The 16,419-nt window shown below is 40.9% G+C and overlaps 1 protein-coding gene across 6 annotated transcripts in view; it reads right to left on the reverse strand.

Annotated features, from left to right (window-relative positions):
• LOC115154714 (kelch-like protein 13) overlaps positions 1 to 16,419 on the reverse strand; it is a 107,177-nt gene that overhangs the window by 36,067 nt on the left and 54,691 nt on the right. For 3 of the 6 annotated variants that reach the window (XM_029701215.1, XM_029701217.1, XM_029701216.1), the window contains 2 exons: positions 9,513 to 9,654; positions 3,977 to 4,109 (listed from right to left, as the gene is read on the reverse strand). In XM_029701215.1, the coding sequence (XP_029557075.1) occupies positions 3,977 to 4,109; positions 9,513 to 9,654 (275 nt within the window). Of the gene's footprint in view, positions 1 to 3,976; positions 4,110 to 9,512; positions 9,655 to 9,805; positions 9,852 to 12,906; positions 12,979 to 16,419 lie in introns of all 6 variants that reach the window. The other 3 variants (XM_029701219.1, XM_029701220.1, XM_029701218.1) reach the window with 2 other exon arrangements.

The following is a 16,419-nucleotide window of genomic DNA, read 5'->3' on the forward strand; positions in this document are numbered from 1 at the left end:
ACTAATTCTGAGTTCAGTTGACTCCAGAACTTGGCGGGTAACTGTATAGCTTGCTTTGATGGCTGAGCTCTGTACTCAGAATATTGAAAAATGTGCTTTTGCCAAAAAGCTATTTTAAAATCTGACACAGTGGTTGCATTAAGGAGTAGTATATCTATAATTATTTCAATAACTGTTGTAAAGTTTATCAACGTTTATGATGAGTATTTTTGTAAATTGATGTGCTCATTCACCGTGAGTTTTGGTGGGAAAACATTTTCTGAACATCACGCGCCAATGTAAAATGGGGTTTATGGATATAAATATTAACTTTATCGAACAAAACATACATGTATTTTGTAACATTGAGTCCTGGGAGTGTCATCTGATGAAGATCATCAAAGGTTAGTGATTCATTTTAGCTGTCTTTCTGCTTTTTGTGACGCCTCTCCTTGCTTGGAAAATGGCTGTGTGGTTTTGGTGTCACTACAGACCCCGGTTCGATTCCAGGCTGTATCACAACCGGCCATGATTGGGAGTCCCATAGGGCGGCGCAGAATTGGCCCAGCGTCGTCTAGGTTTGGGTTTGGCCGTTGTAGGCCGTCATTGTAAATAAGAATTTGTTCTTAAATGACTTGCCTAGTTAAATAAAGGTTAAATAAATAAAACATTTAAACCAAAAGTGCATCTGGGTTGAATAAATCACAATTAAAGCAGATATCTGAATTGGAAATGTTAACTGCGTTAGAGCGTTCTCAACAAACACTCTTCAGACCAGGTAGCTATTACTCTTTCCAAAGTCAAGACAGAACTTAAGTTATTGATAAGACAGAGAGCAGAGTTTGCCATCCATCAAATTAGACTCAACCATTACTTCCATAGTAATTGCCCCAGTTGTTTATTGGCCAACAAGATACGCAGTAATGTTCAATTAGCTGACATAGCGACTATTGAATATGAAACAGGGGAATTACAATCAGAACCCATAGTAATCAAAGATTCTCCCGCTTCTATAAAGAGCTGTACACCTCTGATTGTAAATCCACACCATGCCAGACTAAGCCCTTTCTAAAATATTAAGAAATCCTCTTTTCTCAACAGAGAGAGCGAGAGCGAGAGCGAGAGAGAGAGAGAGAGAGAGAGAGAGAGAGAGAGAGAGAGAGAGAGAGAGAGAGAGAGAGAGAGAGAGAGAGAGAGAGAGAGAGATTACACACATACATAAAAAATATATTTTTGACTTTCTTTGCTTTCAGGCCCACGAGGGAGGGGTTGTATGTGGAGGGTTTTCTTTGGCCGTCGGGAGGCTAGCAGGACGGTGGGGGGTTTGGATGACTGAAAAGCAACCCAAGTTACTATGGGGGTGGGAAGGGGTGTAAAACATGGTTTCTTGGAGTTGGGGGGGTTGGATGGAGACATGTTGGCTGGGTGGGGTTGGGGGAATGGGATGGGAGGTTAAACAGAATTGCTTTAGTTTTTATTTTGAGTGACAGTCCATGGGTACATGTTATTTAAACTGAATATATTAATTGAAATGGTTAATTTTCATGAACTGAAGTTTAATTTCAATAGGCGAACAACAAGTGGCAACCTAGCTAATACTTACTCACAAGGATTCCTAAATCATTGCTAAGAATAATGAAAATGACTGCAGTTTCTACTGGTCATTGTTTTCAGGCTGGTTGTATTGGTGATAGCTAGGTACCAAGCTAAAGCTAGCTACCCCAGAAGTTGCGGTTGAACAAATTATGCTTTATTACCAACGCGGTATTGTAAACACCTTGTTCGTGGCCGGTATTTGCTCGTTTGCAGACTTTTTGTACAGCTTTGACAGTGCTACTGTATCTTTTTTGTCACGCAAAGACCCAAACGGCGTTCCATAGTATGTATGTCGTGAAGCTATTAATGTTTAACTCCGGTAGGGCAACCTCTGAAAAATAGCACACTTGGTAGTGTGTACCGGTGCTCGACCAGTCAGCAAAAGCCAACATCACCCACGACAGAGAACGATTGATTGTCAAGGGCAATGAATTCCATTATCTTGGTTTTAACGGATGTTGTCTCGCTGAAACGTTCTTACTCTTTCAAATGACTGCTCGATCCACACAGCAGACATTGTGGGCTAGGTTAGGAATGCTGTGTTGCACGTGTAGTGCAACATTTTACGTGGCGTCATTGCGTCATATATAGATATGCACGGTAGCTTTGACATCGGTTTTTAACATCGGCATTAAACTAGACATCGGGCCGATACCGATGTTGGCATTTTTAGCTAATATCGTCCGATTCCGATATGTTCACCGATATATCGTGCATCCCTACTTTACACACTCGTACCTGTACACGGGCTGAAAATTGCAGAATCGGACACTAATAAATGCTTAAATTGGAACGCAGCGGCTGTACAGTAACATGCTATACATGACGTCAGAGCTCAGTGGCTGTACAGTAACATGCTATACATGACGTCAGAGCTCAGTGGCTGTACAGTAACATGCTATACATGACGTCAGAGCTCAGTGGCTGTACAGTAACATGCTATACATGACGTCAGAGCTCAGTGGCTGTACAGTAACATGCTATACATGACGTCAGAGCTCAGTGGCTGTACAGTAACATGCTATACATGACGTCAGAGCTCAGTGGCTGTACAGTAACATGCTATACATGACGTCAGAGCTCTCGCTCTGCGCTCCACAGCGCTGTATGGGTTTTGACTGACGGCCGTTTGAACTTGAGCACCACACGCGACAAGAAATTTCCCGCATCCCTCCCGCTAATTGGGCAAGTTTAGCTAATTGTTTTTTGTCCCTTTCAATTGCTACCATGATTATGCATACACTTTTCATATTTCTTCTGTAAGAAACATTTCAATTTAGCCCTATACATTTAGGCCAATTCCCACGAGTGTAAAAGGTTAAATCAACCATAAATCCCCCTGTGACGGGGAATGGAAGCTTGTTGTGTGCAACAGGGAATGGCAATTGAACCCAAGCTTCACCCCAAAAAATGTACTGCTAAAACATTTCTTTATCCATGGGTAACAGGGTTTACGTGTTATGCTTGACCCGCTCAGTTTTCCACCACAAAGCACTACAAAATGTTCCAAAAGAGTAGAACCAGCTTTTCACTTAGCTGTTGAATCTTCCCAGAAGTGACACAGGGTTGATGGTGGGACATGTCAAAATGCTGATTTATTGAATTCTCTATGTTGTCTATATTAAAGGGCACTTCATTTAATATAACAGGCTTTTATTAAAATTCAATATTCGTGCAGAATTTCTCTTAAAATATAAAAGGGTCGCAAAAGGCACTCTTTTCGTGGAACGACCCATCCATTTAATCTCAACAACACATCTGAACCTCCCAGATAGGCTACATGCTAGTGGAATATTTGTTTAATAACCACTTACAGGCATTGAGGCTGTCCTATTTTAGATTGTTAAGAAGAGGACATATGAAACTGCCTAACAGTTGAAGGATATTTACCCTCACTGCATCTATCCAAGTCGTTTCTATTTGCATCAGGCAGTTACTAAGCAACAACAAGATGAAATACAGAAATGCATTCTGGGAATAAAAAAAGCATAGTTGTGATGTCTTATGAAAAACAAAACTTATTTTTTTTTTTAAATGTAAAAGCACAAGGCAAATCAAAACCTTAACCCCTTGGGAAAATGACCATGTCTAATTCAAGTTATGGTAGCTTATCAGAATGTAGAGATGACAGGGAAAGTAAAAAGCAGCATCTCAAATCATGGAGGATTCACGCTGTGCTTCAAGAAAAGGAGCACTTTGGGAGAAGACAACCAGACAACACAATGCTATCAGCTGCAGAGCCACAGAGTAGAGATTGATTGATGGACGCGTGACAAGCAGGCTAATCCTCTGATTACTCAGTCTGTTAATCAACATTAAACACAGTATGCGGACGTCTCATATGGGATGCTGCTGTGGGTCAGTGAGAGGTGGTGAGAGAGATGGAGGCATAACAGCTTACCTGTGAACATGGCTTTGAAGTAGTCGCTGGAGGAGGCCATCATGGCGCGATGCACTGGGAAGGCTTCGTCTCCGTCCCCCGCCACCAGCGTGACATCACACAGTAATCCCTCTATCCTCAGCTGGTCAAATCCCTGGGAGGGGGAGAGAGAGAAAGAGGAGAGACCAGCCTGTTAGAGAGCTGCTCTGTGAGGCCTCCCGAGTGGCGCAGCGGTCTAAGGCACATATGGGAGGGTTTGGCCAGACGGGACTTCCTTGTCCCATCCTGCTCTAGCGATTCCTTGTGGCGGGCCGGGCGACTGCAAGCTGACTTCGGTCGCCAGCTGGATGGTGTTTCCTCCAACACATTGATGCAGCTGGCTTCCGGAAGCAGTGCGGCTTGGCAGGGTCGTGTTTCAGAGGACGCGTGGCTTTCGACCTTCACCTCTCCCGAGTCCATAGGGGAGTTGCAGCGATGGGACAAGACTGTAAACTTCTAATTGGATTCGTACGAAATTGGGGAGAAAAAGGGGTAAAAAAAGAGAAAAATATACAAATATAAAATAACAAAATAAATGTTTTAAAGAGAGCTGCTCTGTATACTGTGTGGAGAGACCATGTCTGTCCTGAACCAGATTGGTATAAGGCCTGCCCAGACTGGTACACTGAGTGAGAGGTCAAAAATGTATACCAAAAAGTAATTATTTGTCTATCTTTATACAAAGAAAAATGTATACCCCAAAATGTTTTTTTTTTGGTGTCTATCTTTATACAGAGAATGTTACAATATGTTTAAGTTCATATTCTGGTTTAATAAAAATAATTGGTAGAATAATTTTGGGTAAAACCAGCCAAATACATACATCTTAAATTAATTTCCCGCAGAACTATAATGCTCACCAGCCTTAAAAGCAATATGTAGCAATGCTATTACATTTTCCACTTGTGTTTTTAAGCCCAGTGTTCAGTCACAGACTGAGGTCCCTATAAAGAACACAGTGGAGTCCAACAATGGCATCACTTTATGTGCATTGACGACCCTCACTGCTTAATTAGCATTCACTTAAAATGGTCAACAGTCGGTGTTTCCCACACATTTGAATGATGTTTTGCTCCCATGCAGCAACCGCCCGATGAGCATGTTAGCAGATGTAGCACTGAAAGTTGAGTCTTCTCTTGGCAAAATCATTTGTAGAATCCTATCCAGGCGTAGTTACAATATGTCCAGAGAACAACAGAAAATAGATGGGCTATAATAGATGACCGCTAACAAGGGATAGCAAGATGTGCTTTTTTCTAATGATCCAACAAGCTTTCAAATCATAACTTTGAATTTACCTCAGTGATAGTTGTTGTTAAACTCTGAAAATGTTCAGCCACGGACAGTTGGTAGCAAGCCGACAGCTGTCAATGTTGTCAATCGATAGAGAAACCTTGCAGCGACGACAGAGATTGTGCCAATCCTATTTTCTGACTTGAGCAATGTGCTGAATCACACCTATACACCCACCCAGTGCTGTGTTCCTAAAAACAAAATTCAATACACTCTTCAACAGCAGGTATAAAAACTATTCACCAGTTAAAAGGCTATTACACTGTTGAATCAAGACCTTAGAAGCACTCTGCCTAACAACACGTCCACACAACACACCTCCATCATACTAACAGGTTGTGGAGTACACACAGTGTGAACAGGTCGCACATTGATGAGTCCTGTAGCTTTCTGCCAGCTCCTGCCTGGCAGCCCCCATCTCTGTGACGACCTTCACGTGTGGACAGAGACTGGCATGGGCCAAGCAGGCCAGGCAGGGCACGGAGCCTGACTCACTGGTGCTGATGCTTCATCAAACAGCTGGAGCCCAACATGCTGAGCCACTGTCTGTCTGCACTGAAGGAGTCACTACCATCGCTCTGTCATCCCCTTCAAAATCACAGCTAACTAGCCTACATAAATAATAAGGGATTTCATCTCCATTTCAATTGTCATCACATTTTCTTTTTATCTTCTTATATGCCGAAGACATCTTGTTCTATGCTTGCGATGAAAAAAGTAGGCCATTTCAACTAGAGGGAACAACAGTCATTTCCAATATTTTCATTCAACTTCATGAAAGATATCCGTTTGACAACTCTTTGTCGAGAACATAACAGTTTTCAATGTTCTTAGAACATAATTATCTTCCTCCGCAGTGAATCAATTGAATAATTCACTGATCATTTTCCTCAACAAATGCAGCGGATAGGTTTGAAAGACAAGTCTTATCTCTTAGACAGCTTGCACACACGACCCTGATTCATTTCACTGTTTACGTGCTTTGCCCTCCACGCGCATCGCATCCTGACTTTAGATGTGCCAGTGATTAGAGTGGGAGAGACCTTAATTTTTATAACATTGGTTGGTTTTTAAATGGGATAGTGAAGGCTAAAGCCTGATGTGCTTATAACAAGTTAGACATTAGTTGTAAGAATTCCATAATATTAGGTAGAGCAAAGGAAGAAATGTGTGCAGTGTTTGAAGATTGCAAGTGAGAAGGAGAAACGAGTTGCACACAATAGCCTAGACGAGATTGTTTGAGACAGATGCGCATGACTGGTGCTGCACATCGTTGAAGATCTGCACAGGAACAACTTTTATGTGTTTTAAAATAGAATTTTGAACAGAAAACCTGATTGAAACAAAAGCAGGGTAATTTGTGTAATTTTTTTGTTGTGTTCAGAAATGTCTAGATATTTTTTTGAGTTGGGTACAGGCCCTTAGTATCTTTGTCTGGCAAAGTTTCAGACGCCCTACAGACATATTCAGGTCCATAATTATCAGATGAGCAAAAATGACTGCATAAAATAAATACAACTACTGAGCTATATTATATGCAAATTATTTTATACTAATACAATTGCTCAGAGAAAGCAATTTTGTTTAACAAGTAATTTTAGAAAAATCGAAAAAAGATAGAGGTCAAAATTATTGGCACCCCTATCTTCATTACTCTAGCACCCTTCCATTGCGAGGAGAATGCCCTCTTCAAACCACAGGTTTCAATGGGGTTCAAAGTCTGGACACAGAGATGCATTATTTTTTGTTGTTGTCAATTAACCATTTCTTGGTGGATTTTGATGTGCGCTTGGGGTTATTGTCTTGCTGGAAGATCCACTTGCGGCCAAGTGTCAGCCTCCTGGTTATCTTGTCTAGTGTCAGCAACAAACGCTGACACTAGACATCCAAGTATATCGGACCAAATTATGAAAGACAAGAATTGTACTTTTGAAGTCAGCGTGGAAGAGGTGAAAAAATTAATGTCTATCAACAATGACAAGCCACCGGGGTCTAACAATCTGGATGGAAAATTACTGAGGATAATAGCAGACGATATTGCCACTCCTATTTGCCACATTTTCAATTTAAGCCTACAAAAGAGCGTGTGTCCTCAGGCCTGGAGGGAAGCTAAAGTCATTCCGCTACCAAAGAATAGTAAAGCACCCTTTACTGGCTCAAATAGCCGACCAATCAGCCTGTTACCAACCCTTACTAAACGTCATGGAAAAAACTGTGTTTGACCAGATACAATGCTATTTCACAGTAAACAGAATTTCAGCATGCTTATAGGGAAGGACACTCAAAAAGCACAGCACTTACACAAATGACTGATGATTGGCTGAGAGAAATTGATGTTATGGCTTTACACTCACTGCTATAATGTGGATAAAGCGTTACGTGTCTAACAGAACACAGAGGGTGTTCTTTAATGGAAGCCTCTCAAATATAATCCAGTTAGAATCAGGAATTCCCCAGGGTAGCTGTTTAGGGTCTTTGCTTTTTTACTAATGACTTTGAGTAAAGCCAGAGTTTCTATGTATGCGGATGACTCAACACTATACACGTCAGCTTCTACAGCAACTGAAATGACTGCAACACTCAACAAAGAGCTGCTGTTAGTTTCAGAGTGGGTGGCAAGGAATAAGTTAGCCCTAAATATTTCTAAAACTAAAAGCATTGTATTTGGAACAAAACACTCACTAAACCTTAAACCTCAACTAAATCTTGTAATAAATAATGTGGAAATTGAGCAAGTTGAGATGACTAAACTGCTTGGAGTAACACTAGATTGTAAACTGTCATGGTCAAAACATATTGATGCAGTAGTAGCTAAGATGGGGAGAAGTTTGTCTATAATAAAGCGATTCTCTGCCTTCTTAACACTATCAACAAGGCAGGTCCTACAGGCCCTAGTTTTGTCACACCTGTTCAGTAGTGTGGTCAGGTGCCACAAAAAAGGACTTAGGAAAATTGCACAGCTGGCCCTTGGATGTACACAGAGAGCTAATATAAATAATTTCTCCTCGCTGAAAGTGGAGGAGAGATTGACTTCATCACTACTTTTATTTATGAGAGGTATTGACATGTTGAATGCACTGAGCTGTCCGTCTCAACTACTGGCACACAGCTCGGACACCCATGCATACCCCACAAGACATGCCACAAGAGGTCTCTTCACAGTCCCCAAGTCCAGAACAGACTATGGGAGGCACACAGTACTACATAGAGCCATGACTACATGGAACTCTATTCCACATGAAGTAACTCATGCCAGCAGTAAAATTAGATTTAAAAAAAAAAACAGATAAAAAAACACCTTATGGAACAGTGGGGACTGTGAAGCAACACAAACATTGGCACAGACACACACACACACAATAACATACGCACTATACATACACATGGATTTAGTACTGGAGTAGGGGCCTGAGGGCACACAGTGTGTTGTGAAATCTGTGAATGTATTGTAATGTTTTTAAAATTGTATCAACTGCTTTAATTGCTGGACCCCAGGAAGAGTAATGGGGATCCATAATAAATACAAATTCAGGTGGAATTGTATGAATTTTTTTATTGTTTTAATGTAAAACGGATTTAAACATTAAGACATTCTTCCCATAAAATTTGGACAAATCCCTAGTCATTAACTTTACCCAGTAACAGGACATTTTAGCCAAAAACCTGGTTGCAAATGCCAGGAGGCTGACACTTGGCCGCAAGTGGATCTTCCAGCAAGACAATTGCCCCAAGCATTAAAAATAAACATTTTGCAATGGCCATCTCAGTCTTCGGACTTGAACACCATTGAAAATCTGTAGTTTGAATTGAAGAGTGCAGTCCATAAGAGGAGACAAATGATATCAAGGACCAAGAAAGATTTTGTATCTCATAAAACATTTTAGAAAAAGGTGCCAATAATTCTGACCCCTCTCTTTGAGATTTTGTTTTCTTACTTGTTAATAAAATCTTTCACTGAGCAATTGTAATAGTATAAAATAATAATATATCTATAATTTACAACTCAGTATTTTAATTACTTTATTCAGGCTTTTTTGCCCATTTTTATAAAGGCTGACAATATTTATGGACCTGCCTGTATAGCTATCATTTCAATCAATCACAGGACCTCTGAAGGCATATTAAAAATACCCTGGCATATTTCATTATGGCTTTTAAGAGGTTCATCAATCTGTCCATCCTTCCCAGCAGCACCATCTCTCAGTCTCTCTCCACTACTACTCACCTGAAGGACCACTGAGCTGTGCGTGTTGCTCGTAAAGAAGCGAGTGTTTCCGGTTTTTGAAGCCTGTAGGTGGGCAGAGATGCCCATGTCACCACACCCCAGCGACACTTTCATGTGAGGGTCGTCGTCCTCCACGAGGGATCTTTAGGGGAGGCAGAGGGAGGGGAAAAGAGAAAGGGGAAAAGAGGGAGAGGGGAAAACGGACGTTTAGCTTACAATCATGCAGTACAAGCACGGATATACATTAAAATCAACTCATTGAGTGTGTTTTGTATGCAGATTCACTAGCCTACATGATGAGAGAATCTTGAGATTTTCCTGATGATTCATGCACAGCGGCTGAGGAAAGGGGTTTTAGGAAAAAGGTCAATAAATACACAGCACAACAAGGGGAGAGCTTAGCTAAGACATTTGCATTCTCCTAATCAGGCACATAGAACATGAATTAAAATGTCTACATTAACACCAAACAATACACATGTATGCTCACACACACCTGAAAATGGTGCTTATATACAGGGATGTAAGGACAGGCAGTCACACTACAAGGCAAAGGTAACTACGAACTAAGAGTAAACATCCCCAGCCGGGCCCCTCCCTGCAGCAGACCTCATCATGCTCTCATTGGGACTGTGAGAGAATGACACGACTCAGGCCAATCATAGCAGTGTTCTCACCTCCTCCTCTGCCACATTACACTGGTGCTCTATGACAGGGGTTCCCAAACTCTTTTTAATTTGGGACCTACCAATTGAGGTGTCTTGAGTCGCGACCCACAATAAGGTTTGAGCGGTGAAAAAAACATACACAGACCAAAGAATAAGTAAACAATATCATCATGGCACCAGAGAGAAGGTTTTGTAGTTTTAAAGCACATCTTTCTACAATTCTATACATTTTGCAGTGGCTAATACTGTGTTTTTATGCATAAATATTATAAAATCAATAGGGGCCTCATTGTCTAGCTTTTTTGTTGTTGATTGTAAGTTCTCAAAGAGCTATAGCTAAGCTATTATAAAAATATATATATATTATAAGTATTTATTTAACTAGGCAAGCCAGTTAAGAACAAATTCTTATTAACAATGACAGCCTATATATAGGTCCATTATCATTTCTACATACTTTAGATTTGGTTTTAGTTCTAAGTTTACACTGAAAATGTTTTTTTCCCTCCCGAAAATGTGTGTGTGTGTGATATATACACACACACACACACTACCAGTACCAGTACCAGTCAAAAGTTTGGACACATATTCAAGGGTTTTTCTTTATTTTTACTATTTTTTACATTGTAGAATAATAGTGAAGACATCAAAACTATGAAATAACACATAGAATCTTGAAGTAAAAAAAAAGTGTTAAACAAAATATATTTTATATTTGAGATTCTTCAAAGTAGCCACCCTTTGCCTTGATGACAGCTTTGCAAACTCTTGGCATTCTCTCAACCAGTTTGGCCAAATTGAGCAATCGGGAGAGAACAGCCTTAGTCAAGGAGGTGACCAATAACCCGATGGTCACTCTGACAGAGCTCTAGCGTTCCTCTGTGGAGATGGGAGAACCTTCCAGAAGGACAACCATCTCCGCACCAATCAGGCTTTTATGGTAGAGTGGCCAGACGGAAGCCACTCCTCAGTAAAAGGCACATGATGTCCCGCTTACAGTTTGCCAAAAAGAGTTTGCACCTAAAAGACTCTCAGACTATAAAACACAAGATTCTCTGGTCTGATGAAACCAAGATTGAACTCTTTGGCCTGAATGCCAAGTGTCACGTCTGGAGAAAACCTGGCACGATCTCTATGGTGAATCATGGTGGTGGCAGCATCATGCTGTGGGGATGTTTTTCAGTGGTAGGGACTGGGAGACTAGTCAGGATCGAGGGAAAGCTGAACGGAGCAGAGTACAGAAAGATCCTTGATGAAAATCTGCTCCAGAATGCTCAGGACCTCAGAATGGGGTGAAGGTTCACCTTCCAACAGGACAAAGACCCTAAGCACGGACGCACACGCACACAGTGCATTCAGAAAGTATTCAGACAACTTGAAAATGTTTATATATTTTTTTATGCATACAAAAAAGTCATCCCGCGACACACCTGGACACCTGCCATAACCTACAAGTGGGCCCGTCCCACAGATTGGGAACTATTGCTCTATGCAACACCAACGCAACATCTTGTTAACTACAGCAACTTTAATTAAGCCTACAATTACTGGAGACCAGTGTTTTCCACTGGTTATTAGGGTACGGCTGCTAACTGACCATGAGGGTCATATTAACTTCAGAGTTAAGGCAGAGTTGCAAAGAAAAAGCCATCTCTCACACTGCCAATAAAAGGAAAAGATTAAGATGGGCAAAAGAACACAGACACTGGACAGAGGAAGTCTGCCTTGAAGGCCAGCATCCCGGAGTTGCCTCTTCACTGTTGACGTTGAGACTGGTGTTTGCGGGTACTATTTTGTGAAGCTGCCAGTTGAGGACTTGTGAGGCGTCTGTTTCTCAAATTAGACACTTATGTACTTGTCCTCATGCTCAGTTGTGCACCGGGGCCTCCCACTCCTCTTTCTATTCTGGTTAGAGTCAGTATGCACTGTTCTGTGAAGGGAGTAGTACACAGCGTTGTACGAGATCTTCAGTTTCTTGGCAATTTCTCACATGGAATAGCCTTCATTTCTCAGAACAAGAATAGACTGATGAGTTTCAGAAGAAAGGTCTTTCTTTCTGGCCATTTCGAGCCTCTAACCGAACCCACAAATGCTGATGCTCCAGATACTCAACTAGTCTAAATAAGGCCAGTTTTATTGCTTCTTTAATCAGAACAGTTTTCAGCTGTGCTAACAATTGCAAAAGGGTTTTCTAATGATCAATTAGCCTTTTAAAATTATAAACTTGAATTAGCTAACACAACGTGACATTGGAACACAGGAGTGATGGTTGCTGATAATGGGCCTCTGTATGCCTACATAGATATTCCATAAAAAAATAAATCTGTGGTTTCCAGCTACAATAGTCATTTACAGCATTAACTGTCTACACTGTATTTCTGATCAATTTGATGTTATTTTAATGGACAGAAAATGTGATTCTCTTTCAAAAACAAGAACATTTCTAAGTGACCCCAAACCTTTGAACAGTAGTGTAAAAAAATATATATATACACGTGAAAAAAGTGATGTAATCAACAGCCAATGTTTACTTTTTTAATGTGGGCTATGAAAGTCTACAGTAGTTTTGACAGCAGTGGCAGCCACTGATTGGCTGATGGATGGCCTAGTGGGCTCTAGATAGCGGTTGTTCAGGGTCAACACCACCACAACTAGATGTGGAGGAGTATTCATGGCTACAGGATCAGGAGCAATCACACTGACACACAGCGTACTGGTACATTTACCCTGTCAGGTGGTAAGTCGGAGAGGGAGCGAGGAGAGAGTGGGTTGTCCAAACCACAAAGGAGTGTTGGTGGCTGCCGGAACGAAACAAAGAGAACAGATAGAGCAACCCAGTCATAAAATACATAACTCGGACTCCAACCAACAGCACGAAACAAACACAGACGTCATCGGAAGTTTCATCCATCAACAGCAGATTTGTAGTGAAAACACCAAAACACACACACACTGACACACTATGCTACAAACACGTCTGTATGTGACTACAAATATGCACTGACTAGGCTACACACATTTTTCACACAAATAAATACACAAAAGTCAGTTAGGCCTATATCAAATCTTCTGCTGTGTGTGTGGGTGGTGGATGGCAGTTTTCTTTTTTATTAACAAGATGCTTGAACATGCCAAGAATCATATGCTTTATGGAATGGAGACCGTGAACCATTTCTTAGTAATACATCAGGGAATAATTAATTCAATTGGTTAAATTGGATGGGGGTAGGCGTGCGATGCGTCTTAATTGCTTTTGTAAATTGGTTGATGACTATAATGAAAACTTGCATCTTAAAAGCCCAATGCAGAATGTTTTTATCTCAATAGTTAATCATTTCTGGGTAACAATTAAGTACCTTAACGTGATAGTTTTCAATTAAAATGATCAAAAGTAAAGAAAAATTGCTTCTTAGCAAGAGCAATTTCTCAAGTGAGAATTCTGCTAGGACTGTCTGAGCATGGTCTGAGTGGGGAGAGGGAAACTGAAAACTAGCTGTTATTGGCAAAGTGGTTTGGAACTCTTTCTTATTGGCCTATTAACTCATTTGTCACCAGGCAGGTAAAACCTCTATCCCAAGCCTCCCGAGTAGTGTAGCGGTCTAAGGCACTGCATCGCAGTGCCAGAGGCATCACTACAGATCTGGGTTTGATCACTGGCTGTGACGCAGCCGGCTGCGACTGGGAGACCCATGAGGCGGCGCACAATTGGTCCAGCGTCATCCGGGTTAGGCTGGCTGGGTTGTCCTTCACGCTCTATCTTACCAAAACAGGCTGAAATTTCGGGCAGTCTTTTCAAACAGCTCTTACACTACAAGGGCATTATCATTTTCACAGTATTATTCCAACCTCAGTGTGCTTAGAAAGATGGAAATCTGCACACTGGTGAAAATTGGAAATATCCAAAACCTCAGTGTGGAAAGTATATATAAAAACACAGGACAGCCATTTTAATCAAATGGCTGTTAGTAAACAGTGTCTATTTCCTCTCATTCACGCATCTGTTTGAGGGATACATTTTTTAGAAGTGGGATAGTATTGGATTAAAACTAAACCTACAGGAACAATGGCAGGGAAACAGAAAGTTGTCAAACTATAACTACTTAATGGGAATCTCCATCTACAATGAGGAAATAAAACAAATTGACAGACGCTCATTCATCAAACTGAATGTTTGGTAGGCCATTTCTACACTTCCTGTTGGTGAGACAATCATTAGAATTAAGAGCCTCTTCACACTTACTACACTTCTCGTAAAAATACCGTCGGCTACACATATTACTGAAATGTAAACATGAGTACTTGCTACGTGTCGACACTCGGACAACAGTCGCCCCCCTTGAGACAGGGCAGTGTAAACAGAATAATCTCGTTGAGCCAACACTCCTACAGTATAAATGCTAATAGCAGAGCAATGTTTTTAAAACAACTTAAATGTTTAGACATTTTCCTAATATTTGAGACTCCTTTTATTGAGTTTATACCTGAAATTGCAGTAACAGGCTGTTACATTCTGAAAATGTCGCAGTAGCTGCCAGCTGCACTGAGCCACATACAACTATGGAAGCCCATCTCCACAAACAAAAACTAAAAACATGTCAAATGCAGATCATACAAATAGATGTCTTTTCACTTGTAACATTGTGTGGTGACTTCAGAGGTGGCACCACAGGTCTCAGAGTGGTGGGTGGGTAATTGTTTTCCGGGGGGCACCAGAGTTTTCCTGGTCTGGTAGTAGGCTAACCTAACCAACTCCGGACCCTAGTTGTAGCGTATGACATAGTAATAAATCACTGTAAAATAAAATGATATGGGCTATGATGGGACCAGATTCTTTGTCTAATCAGGTCATATGTTTTTTTTTTTTTAACTCCTGGCCCTACTGAGGAAGAAAACATTAAAACCCTTTAATTTTATTTTTAACTAGGTAAGTCAGTTAAGAACACATTCTTATTTACAATGACGGCCTAGGAACAGTGGGTTAACTGCCTTGTTCAGGGGCAGAACAACAGACATTTTGCCTTGTCAGCTCGGGGATTCAATCTAGCAACCTTTCGGTCACTGGCTCAACGCTCTAACCACTAGGCTACTTGCTGCCCCTTTACACAGACAAAGAGACCATTTCGATTGGACAGTGAAACCAACAGGGCTGAGCTTGCTACATGCAGGGTTGCATTGTATATACTCACACAGTTATCAGAATGTTGTCGATTGAATACTTCCAGTCAATCATTTTGGATTAACCCCTAAGGTCGATCTCCGTGCCCCCACTGAAATCTATTTAGCGTAATAAAAAAAATACATCATAAAAATATGTCTGTTTAAAAAAGGCCACCAAGAAGTTTGAATATAAACCAAAAATAATTGCCTATTTTAGGCTATAAATACATAGCTTAGGCTATTAAAACATGACCTTGCGTTTTTCCCTGGCCAGGCCCAGAACGCATAGGCTTCTCTAGACTACCTGCAGCTGTGGTTGTTATCAGTAGGCTACAGTTGACCAGACTGAAGCACAGACTAATTGTGCACGTTGACAAATCATGAGGCACTTTATATGTTTTATGGCGGGTATGAGCTTCCATATCAAACAGCTCGTTGCAGTGAATTCAGTTATACCCACGTTTTCAGTCGCAACTGTTATAAGTGAATTCACTGCAACGAGCTGTTGTATATGGAAGCCCATGTTAGTCTGTGCTTCAGTCTGGTCAACTGTATCCTGGTGCTGCTTTTTTTCCCTTCGTTTTGATTTTATCTAATCGACCAACTTCATTCAATTATTTGAATTCCATTTGGTTTTTGGGGGAAGGAGTGAGCTCAATGCGCACATCCCATTTTCTCTAGAGATAAATCAGACCCAGCTTGAACTGTGCGACATAGGTGGGGAGTTGTTTCCATTACGTGGTAATTAACTACAATGACCATAATCCTTTGCGCATCTACTTGACCGGTCTTTGTTTCTTTTACGCCTGCTACAGAAGAGAGAAGAATGCGTGATCGTCCTGTGATATAGAGAGCCGCTGTTGCTTCGCGAGCTATCTCTAGCTGAAAATACATGATCTAAGTAATTAATAGTTGGTATTCAGCAGTCAAAAATATGCCTTATTTACTTTGAAGAACTACAAAATAGGGATTTTGCCAGAGAGCATAGGCAGCAGCTCTATAAAGATGAGATTACTTGGAATTAAATCATAAAGTAATCAAATAAAACAAAGGTAACATACACAACTGAAATACTGTATTAC

This window comes from Salmo trutta, chromosome 19 (assembly GCF_901001165.1).
Source record: "Salmo trutta chromosome 19, fSalTru1.1, whole genome shotgun sequence".
Taxonomy (NCBI): domain Eukaryota; kingdom Metazoa; phylum Chordata; class Actinopteri; order Salmoniformes; family Salmonidae; genus Salmo; species Salmo trutta.